Source organism: Bacillus rossius, chromosome 14 (assembly GCF_032445375.1).
Source record: "Bacillus rossius redtenbacheri isolate Brsri chromosome 14, Brsri_v3, whole genome shotgun sequence".
Lineage (NCBI taxonomy): Eukaryota > Metazoa > Arthropoda > Insecta > Phasmatodea > Bacillidae > Bacillus > Bacillus rossius.
Genome location: NC_086341.1, coordinates 42,319,025 through 42,343,262, shown reverse-complemented (window position 1 = coordinate 42,343,262; position 24,238 = coordinate 42,319,025). Strand labels below are relative to the sequence as shown.

Genomic DNA, 24,238 nt, shown 5'->3' with positions numbered 1-24,238 from the left:
AAACGCGTCCTGAGTGGCTCGGTCAAACAAGGCAACGACTTCTCTTGCAGACGGCCGCCAATCACAAGGAAGAAACCACAGGTGCGTGTATACCTTGTTGCAGTCTAATAAGTGTTCAGATCTTTTCACTAAAAATGCCTGCCCCTAGTAAAATTTTATAGTAATTAAGTCAAATATTACAAAAACTAAAATAATGAAACAGACATTTAGTTTATTCAGACTTCTTATACAGCGCTGTACTCACTGTTTGAGCAACACCTGTAGAGTCATTCAAATAAGACATAATAATGTGTGGTATATCAATAATGAAATAGTATAATAGAGTAACTATATTTCTTTTCATATCTGGAGATATATTTCTCTGGAATATCTTGGGGCGTAACGGGCAATCTTCGAGGGCCCCCAGTGGAACACACTTTGAGAACCAGTGATTGAAATGAGACATGTGATAACCTTTGAGTTGACACAAACCCATGGTATCACCGCGGATCCAGCAAAGCCGTTATGAAGCGCAGTTGTGACAATGAGTCGACGAACAGTCAGACTGCACGGTCAATGGCTGACCCGGCCAATAATCTCCCCCCCCCCCCCCCCCCCCCCCCCAGGAGCCGTCTCAAGTAAGGGAACAGTGTATGAGCGACTCTTGACTGTGGCAATGCCTCAGTGTCAGGTCAGTCTGCGTAGTGTACGATTCGCGGCGTCCTGGGGGCATGCACCCGGGTTATCCTCACCGTGCCACGACCCTGTTGCCTCAGCCACTGCCACCGGTGACATTACGACCCTGAGGACCATTACCGCCCCGTACTCATGATGAGCTGGCGCGCGGTTCCTCGGTCCTCACCCCCCCATCAGCGACCCCATCACTCCATCACCCGCCACGGCAGTGAATGTCGAGGTGACTGCCGACCATCACACAGTCGATTTACGCAGTGCCCTCCATACTCGAGGTTTATACTGGTGGGTTCCACATTGGTTGCACGACTGCAGGGCTTACTGCGGTTGAGTGGACAGAGGACTCTCGTTCCACCAAGGAGATCCGAGTTTGATTACTGGACAATCAAAAGACCAAATTATTTGCAAGTGGAAACGTGGGGGTTGCATTGGTGGATCTTCACGTTCGTACGACTGATACTTTAGTCCATTTCATCACCGTTCACTCGCTCAACACGACGACGGGGGGGTAGAAGCGCACCTTCAGCGGCCGTGGCGGGGCTGGCCGCGGTGGTGAGCAGGATGCTGGGCTTGCGGGCGCCCCAGCGGCTGTGGGCGTCGCGGCAGCGCACTCGGGTGAACGTCACACGGAGGAAGCCCCCGGCGGTGTCGTCCGCGTCGCGCAGGCTGCCGGGCGCCCCGCCGCCCTCCTCCTGGGCCTTCATCACCAGCCCCAGGAACTGCCCGGGCTGCCACGGCCCGCCCTCGCGCTTCCTGCCGACACACACGCAGCTTGGTTCACTACCTCGACTTCATCACTAGCCCCAGGTAGCTGCCTGCCGACACACATGCAGCTCGGTTCACTACCTCGACTCCAAACATCTTACAAGAATTTAAAAGTTTGGTGAATACTACTGTTCTTTGAAGAAAAAAAAATAAAGAAAATGTAATTAGAGAAATTTTGAGAATGTGATGTTAAAGGTTAAATTATTCATTGAGGTACACTTCTTAATGAAAATTGTTTACAGAAATGTAGAATATGAAAAATCAATTTCCTGCTTGTAAAAGAATCCAGGTTCGATCCTGCTGGGAGACGTAAACCAGATTGCCTTAGTGGTACATAAGTGGTGTGATCATTCCCAGACCGTGGCACCCTAACAGGCTGGCAAACTTTTTAACTTTCTTATACATGATTCTATGCGAAGCCAACCTAAATCCTTTCTTGCGGCCAGAGATAATATGTACTGACTGAACACACTAAATATATTCTGAAAGAAACATTTTAGGCATGTGCGAATACAATTTTTTTGGATGCGAAGTGAATTTCAAATCGAATGTTAAAAATATTCGTGAAGTCGAATTCATCTGCAAATTTTGTTTTCGGCGAAGTTGCATTGCACATATTTTATAAAAGACAGGATTGAAGAAAAGTTTGAACTGATTACGTGATTAACCAATTGGGCCCTTTGTATAGCATGTTTTAAAAAAACGCACAATATTAATACTGGGCATTCATAAAAGCTAACACCGTGCCACATTTTTAGTTTTTTGACTAACCAACTTTATTCAAGCAAAACATATACAACAAAAAAAAAAAAAAAACACTAATTTCATGAGTGAGTCTTAGAATTCCAAAATTTTCAAGCTTTGCAACTGCGAAGATTCACATCACTTTGCATCACAACCGAAGCTTCAAATAAAACGAATAGCAAATTTTACGGCAAAGTCATACTGAATATTAAAAAGTGATTCACTTAGTCGAAGCTTCACACAGGCCTAATACATCGCTGGTCATGAATTAGGCATTAGTGGATAAGAGAGTTTTCTTACTAAGGCGGTAACTAGGGTCAAGATTATGTGGTAAATTCCGATAAAACCGAAATTCCGTTTTTACCCCCAGAAGGGTTGCCCCTTCGTATGTGTCGCACCGTTAATTTTGGACAGAAAAAATCTAATATCTTCACCATCGCCCTCGAATATATACAAATGTCTACAGTAGAATAAAAGTAAAGTATTTAAGGTCCATGTCTCAGCTTATTGCCGCGTAAGAAACGGCACTATCCTTCATCTTTCCCCTCGTCATCCTTTATGCTCTTTCCTCGCCCCCTTATCCATTGCCTTAGCACTATCTAACAAAAAATACAAAGGAAAAGAATGATATTTTTTTTGTACCAAAATTTTCCTTCCCGTCTACCCCAGGAGAGAAAAATCTGCAAGCTATTTCCTTCTTATTTTATTTTTGTCAGTTTCTTCAATAAAAACAAGCATGCCCTTTACAGCAGTTTTGTCACGAATGAAATGTTCCAGTAGAAAGCGTAGGAAATCTCACGCGAAAAATGTTTGGACACAGTTGCAGCTCAAAACCTGCCGAGATAGATGTGATAATTGTGTACGGCGCCAGTTCTAAATGATAAGAGAGGGAGGGAGAACCATAAATACTGCTGTGTAGCCAAACACACTCAAACACACACGCATGTACTCCCTCCCCTCCCGGGCCATCTTTCTCTCTCTCTCTCTCTATCTCTCTGGCTGGTCAATTTTTATATTCCTCCTCTTGCCGAGCGACAGACAGCCGGGACACATGCCGCCGGCTGGGAAGCCGCACGACAGACGGCAAACGTACCTTAACATCTAGTTCATGACGCTTTACACTCACTGCTGAGATGTTTTAATCAAACAATTTATATTAACTAGTGATGTATTTATTAAAAACCAACAAAGGCTAGTTATTTAATCATTAAGTCAACCCCAACAGTGAAATGTTAATTCATTTTTTACCCAAAAATGGAAATTTTAGCATATGGATCGCAATGCATTTTGATTAAACAAAAAAAATTGGCATAAAATCTGCGATCAATAAGCGAGTAAATACAGTACTAACACCCAAAAGCATGTCAATGTACCATATAACACCGAAATACAAGCTAATATACCGCACTGAAATGCAAGTTAGGTCAAGAAATCAAGCAGCATTTAACCAAAACTCAATTAAAATCACAAAACAAAAAGTAATCATTAAATGTTTTTAATTGAAATGTATCATTATTTCCAAAGAAAATTTGTGAGTCAGGAAAATTAATTTAATTTTTTTTTGATTGAGCATCTCTTAAATGAATCACTTTTAAACTACAAATGATTACAAATAATTTATTTTTATTGTTGTGAAGTTATGTGTTTCAGACCAACTTATGTATAGCAAATTGTTACATAGTATAAATGCAGCATGTCAACATTACACTACTTTGCTGGAATAAGCATTTCAAAACAGAATTTTAAAAAAAAATTTACTGGAACAATAGCTTGATATTGTATGTACTCAAAAATTTAATGATTGAGAATATATGGGCACATGAAATGATTAAGACGTAAAATAATTCACATTAAAGATGACAGAATGCAGTAGTAAGTAAGGGGTCGGGGTACGTGCCTCACGAAGTGCTGCACGCTGGCGGAGGACACCTTGCTGATGACCTTGAGGTAGACCCGCTGCAGGTCCAGCGAGGTCATGATGTCCTCCATGTCCAGGGTGACGCGCAGGGCGTCTCGGGCGGGGCCCGTGGCACCGAGCGAGACGGTGACGCGCGCCAGCGTCGCCTGCATCCACAGCGTCACCTTCACGGGGTCCGGCTGCCCGTCCCTGGTGGCTGGCGGGCAAGCACGGTCCCCTCAGGCCGGTCCGCTCCGAACAACCACCGCCCCTTCAGGGGCCCGCCCACCCGGGCACACACACGGTGCGCACAGCTTCAGGAAAAACAACGTGATTTCAAAACTACTCATGATATCCGAGTGGGGTCTGCTAACGAAAAGCATTTAAGGGTTCGCTGAGGGCCGAAAAGTACTTTTGATATTGGATTAAGTTTTTAAACTGTATTTCTGGAAGAGTTAAACATGGCGTAAACGAATGTTTTCAGAGTAATTTTTAGGCGTAAAACAACTGGTACAGATTCTTTAAAGCACTTAAGGGACTTGCATTACATCTTTATCTTCATTTCTCAGCCATATAATGTTGCGGTCACCGCTCAAATTTCACAGTTATCCTGTGACGACGAGAAGACTGCGCGCCAGTCCAGAGCCTTGCGCTTAGAGGCGACACTGCGCTAGAAATACCATCGAGCGTCCCGCTTATCATCCCGCCTCACTATCACACATACACCCCAGACGAGGCGGGCCCCTTAACCTGGACGTCACTGTGTGGTCAACTGCGATAAGACTGGCATGACCCCGAGAAACACGCACAGAAGTCCGACAGCGGCGACTCGAAGATTGCTACTCAACCACATTTAGTAAGGGCGAACCACTGCCTGCTTTGAGCACTCTAATTCGTTCAAAGTAAACGTGCCGGCCCGCCTTGACACTCGGTGAAGAGCACGCGGGGCCCAGGCATGCACCTCGGGACGAAACACACGCATCAGACCCGGTGGAAGCGACAGAATTTACTGAAATGAAACATTTTTTTTATTTCCATCACGTCGCAGGTGCTGCGTTACTGGAATGCTGGTCAGAACAATGTTTTCGAAAGGTGGTTAAACTGGTTTATTGGCAGTTATAGTATTTTTAAGGTTTTGTTTGCTTAGTTTACCTGTGAAATATGTTTACACACAGTGATCATTACAACTGAATGTTAAATTTGAATTAAAATAATTACTCTCTCAAACCTATCAATAAAAAAACCTGCATATGTAAAAGCAAGAAACATATACAATCGTTAATTTTTTCTTTTGCATCGCCATATTCACATTGTGTCATCCATGACCTCATTGTGATTCCAGAATTGCACCAAACTGCTAGTTAATACACCATGAAGCACCATAAAGCACCAAAATGCAAAATAAAATACATCAGCATATTTAACCACAACACAGATCAGATTACAAAAACATAATCTTTTAATACATTAAATTCAATGAATGTAAATTATTTAGCACCGAGTTAGTACCAAAATGTATGAACAGTACTATGCAAATTGAAATTTTTTTTATATTGTAACTGTTATTAGTAACAAAATTCTTACATTACGGCATTGGTTCATTTTTCAAATGCACATGTGCTCTTGCTGATTTATTTGTATTGTTCCCAGTAGTTTGACGTGCTTATTACAAATAATTATATAGTTAAAAGTGCATCATGTATTTATAAAAATGACTCCTTTTTTTCAAGTAAGAATTATTGAACAAGTAAATGTCATTTTTTTTTTTGAAAAAGGTACTGTCTTTATTAATAAACATATTTCATAAAAAAAAATAGGAAAGGTAACACCGAAATACCCTGTTATAAAACGAAAAATGGCCTAAGGATTGAAACCACACGATCTCGTCTCTGTGAGTGTCCCCGTAGCGGAAGGGCAAACCTGGAAGGGCGCGGAGCGGCGTACCTGGAAGGGCGCGGAGCGGCGTACCTGGAAGGGCGCGGAGCGGCGTACCTGGAAGGGCGCGGAGCGGCGTACCTGGAAGGGTGCGGAGGGGCATACCTGGAAGGGCGCGGAGCGACATACCTGGAAGGGCACGGAGGGGCGTACCTGGAAGGGCGCGGAGCGACGTACCTGGAAGGGCACGGAGCGGCGTACCTGGAAGGGTGCGGAGGGGCGTACCTGGAAGGGCGCGGAGGGACATACCTGGAAGGGCGCGGAGGGGCGTACCTGGAAGGGTGTGGAGGGGCGTACCTGGAAGGGCGCGGAGGGGCGTACCTGGAAGGGTGTGAAGGGGCGTACCTGGAAGGGTGCGGAGGGGCGTACCTGGAAGGGCGCGGAGGGGAATACCTAGAAGGGCGCGGAGGGGCGTACCTGGAAGGGCGCGGAGCGGCGTACCTGGAAGGGCGCGGAGCGGCGTACCTGGAAGGGCGCGGAGCGGCGTACCTGGAAGGGCGCGGAGGGGCGTACATGGAAGGGCGCGGAGGGGCGTACCTGGAAGGGTGCGGAGGGGCGTACCTGGAAGGGCGCGGAGCGGGTTACCTGGAAGGGTGCGGAGGGGCGTACCTGGAAGGGCGCGGAGGGGCGTACCTGGAAGGGCGCGGAGCAGCGTACCTGGGAGGGCGCGGAGGGGAATACCTGGAAGGGCGCGGAGGGGCGTACCTGGAAGGGCGCGGAGCGGCGTACCTGGAAGGGCGCGGAGGGGCGTACCTGGAAGGGTGCAGAGGGGCGTACCTGGAAGGGTGCGGAGGGGCGTACCTGGAAGGGCGCGGAGCGGCGTACCTGGAAGGGCGCGGAGCAGCGTACCTGGAAGGGCGCGGAGGGGAATACCTGGAAGGGTGCGGAGGGGCGTACCTGGAAGGGCGCGGAGGGGCGTACCTGGAAGGGCGCGGAGCGGCGTACCTGGAAGGGTGCGGAGGGGCGTACCTGGAAGGGTGCAGAGGGGCGTACCTGGAAGGGTGCGGAGCGGCGTACCTGGAAGGGTGCGGAGGGGCGTACCTGGAAGAGTGCGGAGCGGTGTACCTGGAAGGGCGCGGAGGGGCGTACCTGGAAGGGCGCGGTGCGGCGTACCTGGAAGGGCACGGAGGGGCGTACCTGGAAGGGCGCGGAGGGGCGTACCTGGAAGGGTGTGGAGGGGCGTACCTGGAAGGGCGCGGAGCGGCGTACCTGGAAGGGCGCGGAGGGGCGTACCTGGAAGGGCGCGGAGCGGCGTACCTGGAAGGGCGCGGAGCGGCGTACCTGGAAGGGTGCGGAGCGGCGTACCTGGAAGGGCGCGGAGGGGCGTACCTGCAAGGGCGCGGAGCTGCGTACCTGGAAGGGCGCGGGCAGAGCTCACCGAGGACGCCGGGGAGGCGTCGCTGTCCCCGCTGGCCTTGTAGGCGGCCGGCGAGGGCGAGGGGGACGGGGGAGGCGCGGGGTCAGCGGCCTCGTGCGCGACCAGGACGTGCGTGGCCTGCGCCAGCCCGCCCGTGCACACCTCTACCACCAGCCGCATCTGCAGCCACACGCCACGCATCAGCTACAGCCTGCGATCCCTTGTACTCAGGCATTACTCACAGTGTTACAAAGAGCAGATTCCATCCTTAAAATTAGTAGATTTTCCAAAACCAAGTGTATTTTGCGGACAAACATCAGGTCGAAGAAAGAGGAGTCTTGGCATTCCTTTATTCTCTACAAGGTTGCAGGATAGCGGGAGGCTTCCACCTGGGCACAGTTGGATGACGTGACGAATGGTTATATCATTTTCTAGGTTCTCCAGAAAATATTTTTCTACAGTCTTTGCCGGTTATAGCACTTTAGGTCAGCTCGGATAGCATGTCTGTTAACAAACTCTACTTTTGTTTAGCTTTTACAAGGGGCCTCAATTATCCTACTGATATACTAGATGCGATGTTCCAAACACAACAAAATAAAAATAACTAAATAAGGTTGTATTCAGTAGGTATCAGTACTGATACTGAGATACTGGCAAATTGTACTTTTTTTTAAAATTTAAATAAGAAATAACTTTAAGTCAAGAGAACCATAATTTTCAATTAGAGTAAATATAATTAATGTTCACTTAGTTAACGTGAAATACTTAAATTAAAAATTTCGGAAAGTACTACACACATTTCATAGTTCTTGTAACATATTTACTAAGAGTGACACTAAATAAGATATTTTAATTTTTTGTTTCATTTTGAGGAAAGTTCTCTGACTATTGTCTTGTTTATGTTTGACTAGCTGTAGTACCCAGCGTTGCCCAGGCTATTAACACACCATAATACAAGGAACATCACTACAGAGTTTCAAGTCTGTGGGACATACAATTGAAAAAAATGGAAAATTTTTATTTTAAAGTCCCTCTGATCGCACAATCTCCTCGGTGCATCAAGGCTACGCATCAGCGAAACCTGGGACGCCAATCTTCAGCTTCATTTTGTGGGAAGGAAAGTAACCCCTAGGCAAGACGTGACCAAACGATAGTGTGTTACAAATTGAAGGCAACATGAAGTTTTAACCAAACTGTTATTAGAGCCTTTAGTTCGCAAGCGGTCACAAGCTTCACTAAGCGGATGGGTTTCGCCATGGAGAAGGATAGGAAGTTGTCAGACCTTACCATATGACCATGTGGCGGACACGGAGAAATGACGCAAACTCACTGTGTGTCCATTACCTATATCCTATTATTTTATCTTATGAAACTGAATTTACATCTTTCCCACTCCCTTAGGGATGGGATTTGATAATTATATGAAGTCTATGTCACTCCCCGGTCCATTTAACTATCAACGTGTCAATCTGTTGCTCTCCGCGAAAGAAGGGCGGACAGACAATAATGACGGCAGGGATCGCGGGGCGTACCTGGGAGCAGGACACGGACAGCTGCACGGGCTTGATGTCGACGTGCACGCACACGCCCAGCGCGGCCAGGGCGCCCTCGTCGGCGCGCGGCCTGGTGGTCACGATGACGGTGGAGGTGGCGGAGAAGGGGCGCACCAGGTCGGCCGCGACGCCGCGGTGCACCGTGTGGCAGCCCAGCTCGGCCAGCGACACGCTCCACGGGAAGCTCGTGCTCCCTGCGGCACGGCGCCCACCGGCCTATAAGCCCTTGCGCGCACGACACGCTCGCACGCTCCGCCGTGTCGGTCTCCACTCCCGCAACAACTACAGCCATCTGCGTTTGTGCGCACGTCATAGGTAGAGCCACAGAATTTTCGCAGATTCATTTAGTCGCAAGCTAGAATGCAAACCTCCACACTGTCGCGCTGTGCTCGGGATTGGACCGCAGTTATCTGGACACGCCCCTCTACGACCGTGAGCCAACGACGTCCAGCTAGAAGAGAAGTAAGCGAATCAGGTAGTGCCAAATAACAAGGATAAAAATATTCTCGCTAAGAAATCAACCAATGGGAAAGTAAACATGGGTCGATCACACCTATAACTTTGAATTCTATCCTGTGGCCAGAGGACTCAGCGAAATTTCCGGGACTCTAGTCATAGGTCATTCTTGATTTGATTTTCATGAAATTTGGTTACGTAGGCAAGTATGAGCAAAAATGATGAGGGGTTCCAGATTTGACATATTGAATAAATTCACATGCATCTTTTGAAATCAAGTGCTTTAATTTAATTTCTGGCTTGAAACCTAAACAGGATAGTGTAGCGATGATGATGATAATGCATGCCTCAAAGTGAACTAAAGGAAAATAACAAGAAATTAAATTGTAACTACTACTTCTGTAAGAACGTATTCATAGCGTTAACTTTTAAAAAAATTAGAACAATCATTTATTATTCATATTTTTCAGTTGTTACGTTGTCGATTGAATTGAAAAAAAATATATTAGTTTTTAGTTATGGGGGTTAAATTTATGAAGTTATTAAAAAAAACAACTTCAACGAGGTCTTAGTTCAGGGAAATCTACTTCCTGCATCAAAAGATCTTATAATCATTTTAGATTCTAAATTATACTTTTATGATCATGTAGATTATTTACATTCTACCTCCAGATAGAATCCTTGCCCTAATTAAATTCAACACTTTTTATGCTAATAGTTCTGACTCAAATCATTTCACTTTATTTTGCTTTAATCAGAACTAAATTAGAATTCTGCTCTACTATTAGAATACTGCTCTTCTATTAGAATACTGTTGTTCTATTTGGAATAATATTAAGACAACATATTGTAATAAAATTGAAGGCTTTAAAAATAAAATAATTTAAATAAATCATACAAAGAAGTTTCCAAAACCAACTTTGAATCTTCTTTCAGATCGCACTATTCAGCTTGACGTCTGTTCTCTTTGTACAAAAATGTTACAATTTGCTGATATTTGAGAATTTGATTGGCACATAACTAACAGTTAGGAACAAGATTATTTGGTGAACTGTGATAAAGCTGAAATAACCCAGAAAAGTACCTATGTCAATACTCCATGTAACACCAAAATGGAAGTTAAAACACCATAAAGCACCAAAAAGCATCAAAAAAATCACTAACTTGATCAGCATATTTAATAAAAACTCATCTCAGGTAACAAAAATGCAATACTTTTAATATCTTAAATTCAATTAATGTAAATCATTTAGCATGGAGTTGATACCACAACGTTTGTACTAAATAGATAGAAAAAAAAATTTCTTTTTTTTTATATTACACCTGTCATTGGTAACCAATTTTAACATTACAATGCTGGTACATTTTTTTCAAATGCACATGTACTTGCTGATTTATTTGTATTGTTCCCAGTCGTTTAACATGCTTATTACAAATAAATACATTTGTAAAAAAGCATCATGTATCAGTCAAAAAGTCACTGTTTTGGAGAAGTTAGAATCATTGAACAAGTAAGTGTCGTACTGGTTAAAAAATGTGCTATCTTTATAAATAAAAATAAACAGTAACACTCAAATCTCTTATTTTAAAAATCAAATTAGCCTTTAAATAAAACCATAAAATCTTGCCTCTACTAATAGAAAATTAAGCTTTTTGACGTGATAATGTCTTATAAATCGATGAACACCGGCTGCACGCACGAAAAATTGTCACGTTCCGCCTGAGCCGAACATGCAAGAACCGTCCAACCACCGTGCGAGAAAATCTTCTATAATATAAAACAGGTTAAGGCGGGCTTTTTAACTAATTGTTCGTGATTATATTTTAAAAAATTATATAAATTAAATTTTCAAAAGCTATAAATAATATATTTAAAATTAAAATGTGTGCAATTTTTCATCAATGTTTTCTTATGACGTTATCACGTAAAATTATCGTCCGTAAACTGACTTTACAGACAACCCCCCCTTTTTTTAAGAACTGTCACTGGCAGATAACTTTCACTGGCAGAGAACTGTCACTGGCAGAGAACTGTCGCTGGCAGAGAACCGTCACTGGCAGAGAACCGTCGCTGGCAGAGAACCGTCACTGGCAGATAACCGTCACTGGCAGAGAACCGTCACTGGCAGAGAACCGTCACTGGCAGAGAACTGTCACTGGCAGGGAACTGTCGCTGGCAGAGAACCGTCGCTGGCAGATAACCGTCACTGGCAGAGAACTGTCACTGGCAGGAAACTGTCGCTGGCAGAGAACTGTCACTGGCAGAGAAATGTCACTGGCAGATAACCGTCACTGGCAGGGAACTGTCGCTGGCAGAGAACCGTCGCTGGCAGATAACCGTCACTGGCAGAGAACTGTCACTGGCAGGGAACTGTCACTGGCAGGGAACTGTCGCTGGCAGAGAACCGTCGCTGGCAGATAACCGTCACTGGCAGAGAAATGTCACTGGCAGGGAACTGTCGCTGGCAGAGAACTGTCACTGGCAGAGAAATGTCACTGGCAGATAACCGTCACTGGCAGGGAACTGTCGCTGGCAGAGAACCGTCGCTGGCAGATAACCGTCACTGGCAGAGAACTGTCACTGGCAGGGAACTGTCGCTGGCAGAGAACTGTCACTGGCAGAGAAATGTCACTGGCAGATAACCGTCACTGGCAGAGAAATGTCACTGGCAGAAAACAGTCACTGGCAGATAACCGTCACTGGCAGAGAACTGTCACTGGCAGAGAACTGTCGCTGGCAGAGAACTGTCGCTGGCAGAGAACTGTCACTGGCAGAGATCTGTCACTGGCAGAGAACTGTCGCTGGCAGATAACCGTCGCTGGCAGAGAACTGTCACTGGCAGGGAACTGTCGCTGGCAGAGAACTGTCACTGGCAGAGAACTGTCGCTGGCAGAGAAATGTCACTGGCAGATAACTGTCACTGGTAGAGAACTGTCACTGGCAGAGAACTGTCACTGGTAGAGAAATGTCACTGGCAGATAACTGTCACTGGTAGAGAACTGTCACTGGCAGAGAACTGTCACTGGCAGAGAAATGTCACTGGCAGATAACCGTCACTGGCAGAGAACTGTCCCTGGCAGAGAACTGTCACTGGCAGAGAACTGTCACTGGCAGAGAACCGTCGCTGGCAGAGAGTGACAAGAGTGCCGTGCGAGACAGAGACAGACCTGGGGCCCAGACGGAGGGCGGCAGCCGGACGGGCAGGTGGTCCGTGCCCGCGGGCAGCCCCTGCTTGCACGCCGCGCTGTGCACCGCCACGGCCGGCAGCCTCAGGACCAGCGCGTCGTGGCCCGGGCCCCCTCGCACGGCCTCCCCCACGGAGCGGCTGCCCACGGCCGACAGGCTGGACGCGGGAAGGTACAGCGTGACGTGTCCCGCACGGCCCTGCATCACCAGTCCGCGCCACGCCGGGAACCAGCGCAGCAGCGCCTCCCGCCCCCACCACTGCTCCTGCGACGAACACACAGCCACCGTCACTGCAGTTCGTGCTCAAACACTCCTTTCCTCCATTCCCCTAAACATTAACAATTTTTTATTTTGCATCTTATCAGGAATCGCAATAACGCACATGCTATGTATACTATAACCTATAAGACTTCACATTTAAGATTAAAATTTTGAATGGACAAAAACACTTCTAGGGTTTTTTTTGGGGTTGTGACCACGTCCGAAGAAATAATTGTGTTGTGCACAACATTTTCAGCGTGCCGTGTTCCAGCCAATCGCGAGGGCGATTAAAAACTTGTCTCCTGGAAAGTCTTTGTGCATAGGGCCTTTAACCTACCTAGCTGGGATTGGTACCTGTGGATAGCCAATAAGGATACTGCTGAGAAGAAGCTCAGTTTAATCCAGCTATCTGGAATCTGAAACTACATATCTTCTCCCCCACACAAGAGATTAAAAATCTTGATCGCAGGCTTTCGTGGCTTCAGTTTTTAAACTAAATGTTGATTTTTTTTTTAAATCGTGACCACGTCTGAACGTGCCAAAATGTCAGGCACATAATTTTTTTTTTTTGGATGTGAGTCTTCAAAACTCCCCAGTGATGTTTCAAACATCTAACATCGGTAATGATCAAATTCATGTGTTCTCATGTTACAAATACACTTGTAATACGAAACTCGGACACTGAATTCAATGTAAAATAATGCTGAACGTGATTAATGTACTGATCAATAAAATATTCACTTTTCGAGTATATATCACAATTTCTAGACGCGAATCACACACTTACTTTCTATGCCCGCTGCTATAATTTGCTGCCTGAATCGTAAATGTTGCCTGCCACAATCACTCGGAGTAAGCAGAATGAAACAGACAGAAATTTTAAACATTAGTAAACGGCTGCGAAAAAGCGAAAAGAATTGAAAAAAATCCTAAACCCCGGCTTTTAACCTGATTTACGACATGGAATTTTATTAAAATACAGCCCATCTAGCTAAAATTCATTAAACAGTTAAATAATATTACAAATTTTCTGCACACATTAAATGTTATACTTCTATGAAATTACTAAAATATGAACATGAAAAATTTTACAAACACATATTACAACATATTACACAAATTTTTAGGATGCATCAGATAAAGAGCGCATCATTACAACCTCTCACGACTTCTCGTGCTTGAGATTTCACTGCATGTACACAATCTGAAAACTTGTAGTTTATTAGTTCCCACTATTTTGGGTTTTAAGATTGTTTGTTATACAGTAAACTCCCTATTATCCGCGCATGCTACGAAAAATACAGCACATATGTAAATCTGTATTTTATTACAAGTGAGCAAATTTGAACTCTACTGACGAGTGTATTGTGTGCAGCATACAGCAAAACGCCACAGGCCTTCTCGGAACTCACGCAGTAGGCTGGCATGCGTTGCTATTTTTGTCTCTGTTTTGCTTTGTTTCTAGTCGTATGGTTGCTTCTTTAGTGTCTAATGAAGTCTCTGAGTACGTACAGTACTGTATGCTTGTTACGAATTAAGTACAGAGCACTTTTATGTTTACATTACTGAAATGTATTGTATGTTAATTATTCAGTAAAATACATACTAACATTTTAGCATCGCTCAAAATTTTTTACTATTAATAATTGTAATTTTTACTGTACATAAATTTTTAGATTTTTACGTTGAAATTAATGTTTCCTTTCTTTGTTTCCCATTTCCGGCTCTTTTGCGGATTATCCGCGATTTTCACTATCCGCGGTGGCCCCGCCACTTAATTTTGCGGATGATCAGGAGTGTACTGTAATTTTGATTTAGACTCAATTTTTTTACAAAATTTTTGGCTTGACAAGGCATACAGCAAACTGCGTCAAACTTTCATTTATTTCATAGTCCCACAACTGTTGTCTCCAAGCAGTCACGTAGCCAGGATTTGTGTATGGGGGGGTGTTAAGAAGCATGCCCCCCCTCCCCCCGTATTAAAGCGGGGGTTCCGGGGGTCCTCCCCCGGGAAAATTTGGATTTTAAGGTGTAGAATAGTGCTATTTTAGCAGTTTTCGGTTCTTAAATTTAAATATTGTGATGGTAAAAAAATGTTATTAAATTTAATATGAAATTTGTTTGAGTGATGAATAAGAAATTAATTAAAGATTTGGTGCTAAGGGTGGGGGGGGTTTGAACCCCTAAACCCCCCCCCCCCCCCCCGGCTGCGCCCCTGTCTCCAAGTGTCTCCTGTGCCTTGAGGGGATGTAGAGATGACATACGGAAGCACGAGGCAGGGTAGGGTGGCGAGAGGCGTACCGCGGCGGGAGGCTGCTGGGCGGACACGGACGCGTCCTCGGCTATGGACGCCGGCCTGGCGGGAGCCGGGACCTCGCGGTCCGAGCTGCTGTGCACGGACTCCCTCGGGGCCGCGCGGTGGCGTCCCGCCGACCCGGAGCCCGTGTCGGAGGACAGCTTCCGGCGGGCCCGGGGCGGCGGGGGGGCTGGCGGCGCGGGGGGGCGGGGGCCCGAGAGGGAGTCCTCCCCCTCGACCTCCCGGGGCCGGTACTGCAGCCAGCGCCACAGCAGCGGGTCCACGCACACGTCCACCTGCGCGACACGTGCGTCCCTGCTCGGAGTTCCCTTTCACGACCGCACACTACCTTCATTCAATTACATCTTCATTTATTCATGTAACAATGTTATAATATATACCTTTTTTTTTTATACATAATATTGAATTTTAATAAATTGCTCTTTTTAACTTTCATCGTTATAAAACTAATGTAAAGTTTCTTAGGTTATATTTTATATATTTATTGCTCAGTTATTATACATTTACGAATGTTTACAATCGTCAAAAATACCGCATGTAATTTGAAGTGACTAGATGCACTCACATGCAAGTATGCTTTCGTGATATGCTAAATTTCCTGGTTAATTAAGTGAATATTTTTAACAAAGTGTAAAAAAAGGGGAAATATATTATTATTATTATTATTATTATTATTATTATTATTATTATGTCAAACTGACTTCTTTTTTAACATCTCATAAAGGCCCCCCACACACGATCAGTCCGGATCCCGGCTCGGAAAGAACGGACCTAACTGGCAGTTCGGACTGAACTGAAGCATCCCCCACACACGATCAGTCTTGTGGTTGCCGTCACTGTTGGTTGCATCGTTCCATCGTAGGGACATGGAAGAAACTTTGGATGTTGCAATTATTGCAGTTGTACATTTAGCTAAAGGAAAAAAAATAACCGAAGAGTATAAACAAAGATGTCTGCCACGACACTCAGCTGAATGGCTGATGGACTGATTGTTTTGACTGGCGAGACGCTGTTCCCACGCACGGCAGTTCGGAATGACAGCTCTCAAGCCCATGGTCTGATTTGATGGGAGGCCATCAGTTCGTCAGTCCATCAGTTCGGACTGAACAGTCCACCGTACTTACCCTCACGTGGCAGTTCCGACTGATAACTTCCGACTGATAAGTCCAAACTGACATTTCAAACTGATTGTGTGTGAGGGGGCGTAAATAGGTAAACTAATTAATTCAACAGCCACTAAAATAAATTTTGTTTTCGTAGAGGTACTAACACGGAAGAAGAATGTTTAAATTAAGAATTTCCACGATCTCCTAAGTTTGATCTGTGGTGTATTTAACCACTCACCTTAGGGAATAGGGCCCGTTCTTACTTTTAAGAAAAGAAAGGGATATTTGACTACGTAAAAAATGACCTAAAATAAGAAGATGCATTAACACAGCTAAGATGTGAAGTTATTTTTCTAATTGTTTCGATTAGGGGTGATTTATTTTTTAATTCATACACACTAGGAGCAGTAAGGTAGAGTAAAGTTGACAGGGTGAGGGATACCATTTTGTTACTCTTCCTGTTAAATGTAATAGACACATTCTGCCAGCATGAATCACAAATCTCAATGAGTACATGATATTTTAAAAAGTGGAAGCAATGGTAAAAAACTTCTAGATATTTTTTAAGTTTTTTTTTTAAATTCATTAGTGACAATAAAATTGCTGCACAAAACAGATATTGGAGATTAAAAAGCCTTTGCCTACTGTAAAGAAACATCCCAGCAACTGATAGGAGTCGAGAAATCATAAAAAAATCACAATAAGAATGGCCAGACCTCGGACCAAGATTAGAAGTTGAGTCGTCTAGAATGTGAGTCTTCGGTCTTGCCATTGAGCCATCTCCCGATGGTTCTCAATCTAAATAGTAAAATCAGTGTTGTAGAATAATCAACTACATCCACTAACACAAAAAAGCATTTCTCCGAACTCTATTTCTTAAGATTAGGGACAAGATTATACTGTGAATTGCGATGAAACCTAAATAACACCGCAAAAGGTGTAACACAAATTATTTTTCATTATAAAAATGCAGCATATGAATTTTTCTACTGTTATGGTGGAGTAAGCATTACAAAACAGCTTTCATAAAAATAAAAACAACCACACAGATATCCTGTATTTTAAAAATGAAATAGTACTAAAAATAAAAAATATAAAATCTCCTCTCTAGGCATCACTTATCATGCCAAGAGTGGCAGGTTCAATGTCCATGTCCTAGCTACGTCAAGACTGCATTAATATGTTGTGATGTGACAGACTTTTTAATTAAATGGAAATAAAAATTTTTTAAAACCTTTCAATTTTGAATGCTAAATAATTTCTAATCCTACATAGATTGTACCACTACGTAAATATGTATATGTTTCATTGTAATGAAGTGTGATAAAAATGTTTATCAACAGATTCCAATTACCTCATTCTTATTATTCAAATTCAATATTCGTATTCGAGAATAATTTGGTATTCGTATTTGAATCAAACTAAACAAATGGGGTGTGGTTGTGTCATGGACACGGCCTATGTTGTACGTGAATACGTGTACGTAAAAGGTAATATTTTCTATACAAAATATAAAATATGCTATGTTTTATTTTAACTCCATATATATTCAATGTAACTATTTTTACACTAATGTTTTATAAATGCAATCGATAGCTTTTGACGAGAGCTGACGATTGGAACTCAAACGAACGTCATAGCTTCTCTGAGTCAAAAGTTTTATTAAACGGAAATCTCGAAACGCAGCAAAATTACCTCAAAATGGCGGCACTTCCCCCCTCCTTCGCGCGCCATGCGTCACAGTCCTCACTTAACGTAACAGATTCTTTGATCCTTTATGAATGAGTTGGAGATGCAGTATTTCTGGTATGCCACACAACAAAAATTTGTGTGTGCCAATATAAAGTGAATTAATTTATACTGGTTCGTTTGCCTGATAATAGCTTATGCGTTACTTCTCACAATCAATGTAGCTATGTTTAGTAAACTATCATGAGAGCTGCTATCTAGTGGGTGGGCCCCACAACTACTCCAATGATCTGTGTGTCTCGGTCTCGGCAATGCAGCCGGCACATCGCAGGCGTGAGACTAAGGGCCCGAACGGGAGGCGTGTTCACAGGGCCGGTGTGCAAGGTAAATTGGCACCCTAGGCGAAAAACCTTAATGCCTACCCCCCCCCCCCCCCCCATCCCGCCGGATACCCCAAAAAATATTTTCCTTGCCTCAAAATACATCACGTAAGCCTAATATTTTGTAAACAATCAAATGTAAACAGGCTTGTGTTTTTTTTTTTCTTTTTTACATATTACAAATCATAAACAGGTCACCGTGGACTTTAAATAATTACTTATATCAATGTAAACATTCCAAACTGTTATAAAAATCCATTTTCATCTAGTTTCAATAATCGTTAAACATATTATATCAGCTGTTATGTGTCGTGCTGCGCTGCCCCCAGCTACTTGGCGCCCTGGGCGGTTGTCTAGTTTGCTTGTATGGTCGCGCCGGCCCTGTGTGTTCACGTCAGAAGCGACGCACGCACGGGCCTAGTGTCGCTACCTGCTGCACGGTGAAGAGCAGCAGCAGGGCGTGCAGCTGCCGCGCGGGGTCGAGGGGGTGCTGGAGGGTGAGGCTGGCGAGGGGGCAGTCCCCCGGGGCCCCGCCCCCCGGCCCCGACACCACCATGGCCTGCAGGGTCTCCGCCCGGCCGCCGTCGCAGCGCTCGCCCGGGGGCTCCAGCACGAACACCGTGAGCGCGCCCAGCCGCGCCGAGTGGGCGGCCGTGCAGGGGGTGGCGACGCGCCGGTACTGGGCGTCCTTCGCCGTCACCTCCAGGTACTCGAACCCTGGGGGGGCGACACGAGCGTCCAGGTACTGCGAGGCTAGAGGGGCCTTTCCACCGTTCTGACAGCCTCTGCGCTTACATAACTCATGGCTAGAGACAAGGTCCTACGGGTTTTTTTTTTTTTTTAATTTTTAGTATCATTTCATTTCTACATCATAGGATTTATATGCTGAATTTTTATAATAAAATTTTTTTTAAAAAATAGGTCTAAAACAGATAACATTCAGAACAATAAAAAATAAATTACCGAACATTTATATTTTAAAATAGATTAAATTAAAAGTTGCACAGTAAAATAAATTAAATTTAATGTTTTTCAGACCCACGCATTTTGGTACTACTATCTTTTGTTCGGAACTGACATCCTTTGAATTTAAAATATGGAAAGATTAATTTTTATATTTCGTGATTTTTAATTAAGTTTCAGTCAAATGCCAAAAATGCTACTTAACTCCACGATACGACTTACATTTCGGTGCTGTGCGGTGTTCTGGAGTGCTTTACGATAGCTGTTTCCGTTCTGGGCACAGCTCACCGTGCAACCTCGTCCCTCCCAACGTCTACACGGGTTGACGGGGGAGACACCGCCGTGCCCGGTCGTCACACACACACACGGCAGGCACGCACCTGTCTCCCGTGCGGCGTCCGACAGGAGCGTCGTGCAGCGCAGGCCGCTCTTAGAGCCGTCTCCGTCGCGCAGGCAGCGAAGGATCTCGCACGCCACCAGCAGCTTGGGCTTCGTGAAGGTCGTCGTCAGGCTCTCTGCAGACCGGCGCCGCGTACAACAGGCACACACAGGGTTTCATGTTTGTTTTCATTTAGTCCAATTTAATTTTTAAAACAGGGGGTTTCTTGTCGGACTGAGTTACATACCGGAGAGAATGTACACCTATCCCTAGGGGCAGGCGTTTTTCGCGAAAATATCTAGATGCGTATTAGACTGCAACAAGGTTTACCCGCAACCAGCAGTTTCTTCCTTGTGATTGGCGGCCGTTCTGCAAGAGAAGTGTCGTCGCCTTGTTCGACCGAGCCACTCAGGGCGCGTTTTGCTCCCGCACTGAATCACTTGTTGTAACAAATCGACATGCACCTGAGAGTAAATTCACCCAATCATGAAACACAGACGATGCATACAGTGTTTTGACTTTCATCTAGTCTCAAAATCTTTTCGCGAAATCTGCATGCCCCTACCTATCCCTCACTTAGCGTGACTAATTCGTTCCTAAAAAAAAATTTGTGTTATTCCAAATTGGGTATTCTGAAAGCACTAGTTCCCATAAACAACAAGGCTCGTAATTTATTTCATGTGTTCCAAAATTGTGTAGGAAAATATATACTTTACGTAATATAAGTGCGTTCAATGATACTCAACCATAAATATGTCACACCATTTATCTTTATTTGCCTCCCATCAGCAATTTGTACGACAGATACGACGCCGCGTAATGGGAGATACGTGGTCATGTACTTTATCGTCAGCCGGCAGATGAATGGGCAGACGTTGTGTTTGCTTGTGTGAATTCCCTGCCTCTGGCTAGACTGAGTTCACGGCCCGGTTCGTGGCCAGGAAAAAATGGTACGGCACGGCAGAATACGCACGGACGTAAATACATTTGGTCCTTTACACTCCATAGCCGCAACTTAACTTGCCGTAGCTGATGTTTGTACAACAGATAGCACAGTCAGGCCTGCGCGTGCATCGCTTTCCCCCTTGAATGGCTAACTGTATGCCATGGCTAGAGACCCGGAAAATTTGCGGGTTCATTTCGTGCTATGCTAAAATTGAAATAATTATACCTTAGTGCTGCTTCTGCCATTGGTTCACTGTTAATCTGGAGGACTGAGAGCCAATTAGAGACCCTCACTCATAGAAGTGTCGAATCACAGGCCACCCAGTCGAGACGACTCACAAGTCAGCAGCCAATGAACAGTTGGCATTTGCCCGAGTGTGTAGAGGATATTGGAGTCTATCCTGGAGGTCATTGAACCCGCGAATTTTCCGGCCATGGCACATCTGTCGTTTACAGAAGTTGCAACAGACTTCATGGCGGTCGTGCCCGGCTTTTTCTTTTGCCTGCGGGGATTTCGCGCTAACAGAAATTTCCGGACGTGCTGTTCAAGACCGGGGGAGTAAAATAAACGTAGCGTTAAGTGGATTCGCACAGTCTGAAGACGTGCTAAGTGAGGGAAAACGAAGCACAAGCGCCGGAGTCGGGGCCCACCTGCGAGGAGGAACAGCTTGCGGTGCGGGGTGTCGACGTCCGTCCAGTACTGCGGCAGCAGCAGAGTCTCCTCGGAGCACGAGGCACGGCTGCACGTCAGCACGGTCGTCTGCCGGGCCGGGCCGACCACCACACGGCAACGCACGTCCATCAGCTGCAACGCACGGCGCGCTCTCACCCCAGGCCCCACTCTGGCAACGCAGCGTTCCACCATCTCCTCGTGCAGAAAAAACCACTTGACATTTCGATGATTGGGTTTGGAAGCTGCTTATGTTTCTCAGTACGGTAAAGGCCTGCTAATCCACACCCTGACATCCGGTTAATGCAGAAGGGTTCAAATAAAAAAATTAAAAAAACAGGATATGGACTTATCAGCACACCCCATCTTACAATAATACGACCCCAAACTTAACATGCCAACATTATTACGATCCAAAGCACAATATTGGGAGTTGCCCGATATTTTAACTTAGAATCTTCCTTAAACTAACAGAATTCACAATTACCAGGATTTTTATATTTATACTTCATTAAAAAAAAGTTAATTATTTGCAATCATTGCTGCTTAAGCATTTCCTACTTACGTACTTTCAAACAATCATGATGAAGAAAACATGTCCCTAGTAGCCATATCAGGCTACTTCATTTCATGGGACTGTTAATACAAAAACTTTGTGTTTATGCCTCTAATGTGTTAATGAGGTTTTCATTAATGTGTTTCAACCATACAGACAAATCATTCTTAGCTGAATTATGTTCTTTCACCACACTAAAATCCTAAAACACAAAAATTAAGTAGTATTTCTAATAAGCTAATAACACTGAATTTTCACAATCCATTGAAACGCTGCTTATAATATAGTAAAACCCTGTTAAGAACGCGGATGAATCTAGACCCAAATATGTGTGTGTGTGTGTCTATATGGTGTGTGTATGTGTGTGTGTGTGTGTGTGTGTGTGTAGAGAGAGAGAGAGAGAGAGATAGAGTTAAGTGACCGTTTACTTCTAACCAGTGGGTCTTGAAGAACTACTTCGATGTCTTCCAACTTGTAGCATTCCTACCAAGTGATGAACGGCACTTGTGTGTGTACCACCTCAGACAAGGGGTTACTCCTGTCCTCGCTGAGCTCGGAAGAAGAGCACGCACCTGCAGGGAGGCGGCGCGGTAGCACAGGGAGAACATGTGGTGCGGGGGGGACGGCAGCTGGCACGTCACGGTCACCAGCCGGCGCGGGTACATGGGCCTGGTGATCCTGGCGTCCAGGCAGCTGCACTCGGCCACCACGCTCGGCAGGAAGCCCCCTTGCGGCTGGGAGGGGCGCCCCTTCTGCAACACCGCGCGAGCAGCGTGGTGCGTGTCTTGAGTTCAGCGTAACTTTTGAATACATATACTGTATGGAAATCGCCAGCCCAGGTTAACATTTCTAATACGGTTTGAGGTGTTTGGTTAATTCACCGCCGCAATCGCCACCATCTCCAGGGCATCGACTTGTGGTGGTCCCTAGCGGACAAGTGTCGAACTCTTCAAACACCCCTTCCCCACCCTCCCTTAAACATGCGTTGTCCTCCACCCACCCTCTACCCCACCTCTCATTCCTACAGTTTTGTGACGCACAAACTCCCGTTCAACGACCTTGAGCTGCAGTGAATGTTGGGTGGGGGGGTTGCGGGGGAATGACAGCGGGCGACAGTGCTGCGCTCTTAACGTGCGAATAACAACCCAAGACGATACGGGGCGTTACGGCAGCGCCCCTGCAGCGGTTAAGTTCCCAAGCTGCTCATCATACGCTCCTGAAAAACGTAGAGTAAATCCTATCCACTCGCGACTTCATACAGTATATATATATATTCAAAGGCGTACCAGACCCTCCACTCCAAGGAGGGCAGCCCTGCAGCTTCCAGTGAAGGAGTGTCAGTAAAGGCCCGTCTACAACTGCATACCGCTTCATAAGGGAACATTTATTTATTAATTTATTTATTTATTTATTTAATACACGCCTACCGACGGTTATAAGGCCATGGGTGGTAGGCACGATAAACATAAAAAATTACACAGGCAAAACAAACACATGAAACAAAATGAATAACATTGAGGACAATAACTAATATAACACATACACAAGACGACACAGCAGGCAACTAACAGATAAACATGAACACGTTTTATAATTATATAACAACATTAAAGATAATCAAGAACTGGTTTATATAAAAATTAAATATGGTAGCATCATTAACCTTAAACATGTTAAATTTAAATTAAGATAAGAAAAATTGTTTTATATTCAAATTATTTTTTGTTGGAGAGAAATAGCAACCATGTTTATTAAAATTTCATATAATCATTCGTACTGACAAACGAGGCACACTGAAATACAGACAAACTAAAACTGCATTTCAAGACACTCATAGCATTGAGCCCCCCGTAATTTAGTAATTTGCCATGCTTAATTGCACGTAATTTTATGCTCCTTGATCGTGTAAAATAAGTATCAAATGTTAAGAATAAATACTGTCCAAGTCTCGTCCAGACGAGTAGAATGACTTTCAAACCAAGTCCAGCTACACTTACTCAACTCTACTCCAGTTTTTTAGTCTAGGCCCGTCCAATTTTTTTGTTTTTTTTTTCGTTGGGTGAATATTTAATTTATGCACACTCAGCAAAAATTGCTTGAAATAAATAAACATCTGTGCACAAAAGAAAAATAAATAATACAAAATAGGTAATCTAATAAATACTAATATGGCAGTAGCAACACTTCAAAGCACGAGGGTTACGTAAACATTATAACTGATGTTAAAAGAGGATATGCAAACAACTGCAGTTTATAAAGCAGTAGTCAATTCTCAATTGTAGTAAATATTTTTTTTTAAATAAGTTTTACAAGTACATATAATATATTGAGCCCGTGTTATTTTCTTCAATTGGTCTACATCAAAAGGGCTGCAGATAATTTTTAATTCACTCATTGGTGGCTTAC

The 24,238-nt window shown here is 44.6% G+C and overlaps 1 protein-coding gene across 1 annotated transcript in view; it reads right to left on the bottom strand.

Moving 5' to 3' along the window:
* Window positions 1-24,238, bottom strand: part of LOC134538785 (intermembrane lipid transfer protein VPS13B) — a 68,423-nt gene that overhangs the window by 16,761 nt on the left and 27,424 nt on the right. The window contains exons 14-23 of the mRNA XM_063380276.1: window positions 22,405-22,584; window positions 21,258-21,411; window positions 19,663-19,797; window positions 18,750-19,036; window positions 15,129-15,419; window positions 12,548-12,830; window positions 8,903-9,117; window positions 7,367-7,550; window positions 4,031-4,295; window positions 1,193-1,461 (exon numbers count right to left, since the gene is read on the bottom strand). Of these exons, the coding sequence (XP_063236346.1) occupies window positions 1,193-1,461; window positions 4,031-4,295; window positions 7,367-7,550; window positions 8,903-9,117; window positions 12,548-12,830; window positions 15,129-15,419; window positions 18,750-19,036; window positions 19,663-19,797; window positions 21,258-21,411; window positions 22,405-22,584 (2,263 nt within the window). The remainder of the gene's footprint in view (window positions 1-1,192; window positions 1,462-4,030; window positions 4,296-7,366; window positions 7,551-8,902; window positions 9,118-12,547; window positions 12,831-15,128; window positions 15,420-18,749; window positions 19,037-19,662; window positions 19,798-21,257; window positions 21,412-22,404; window positions 22,585-24,238) is intronic.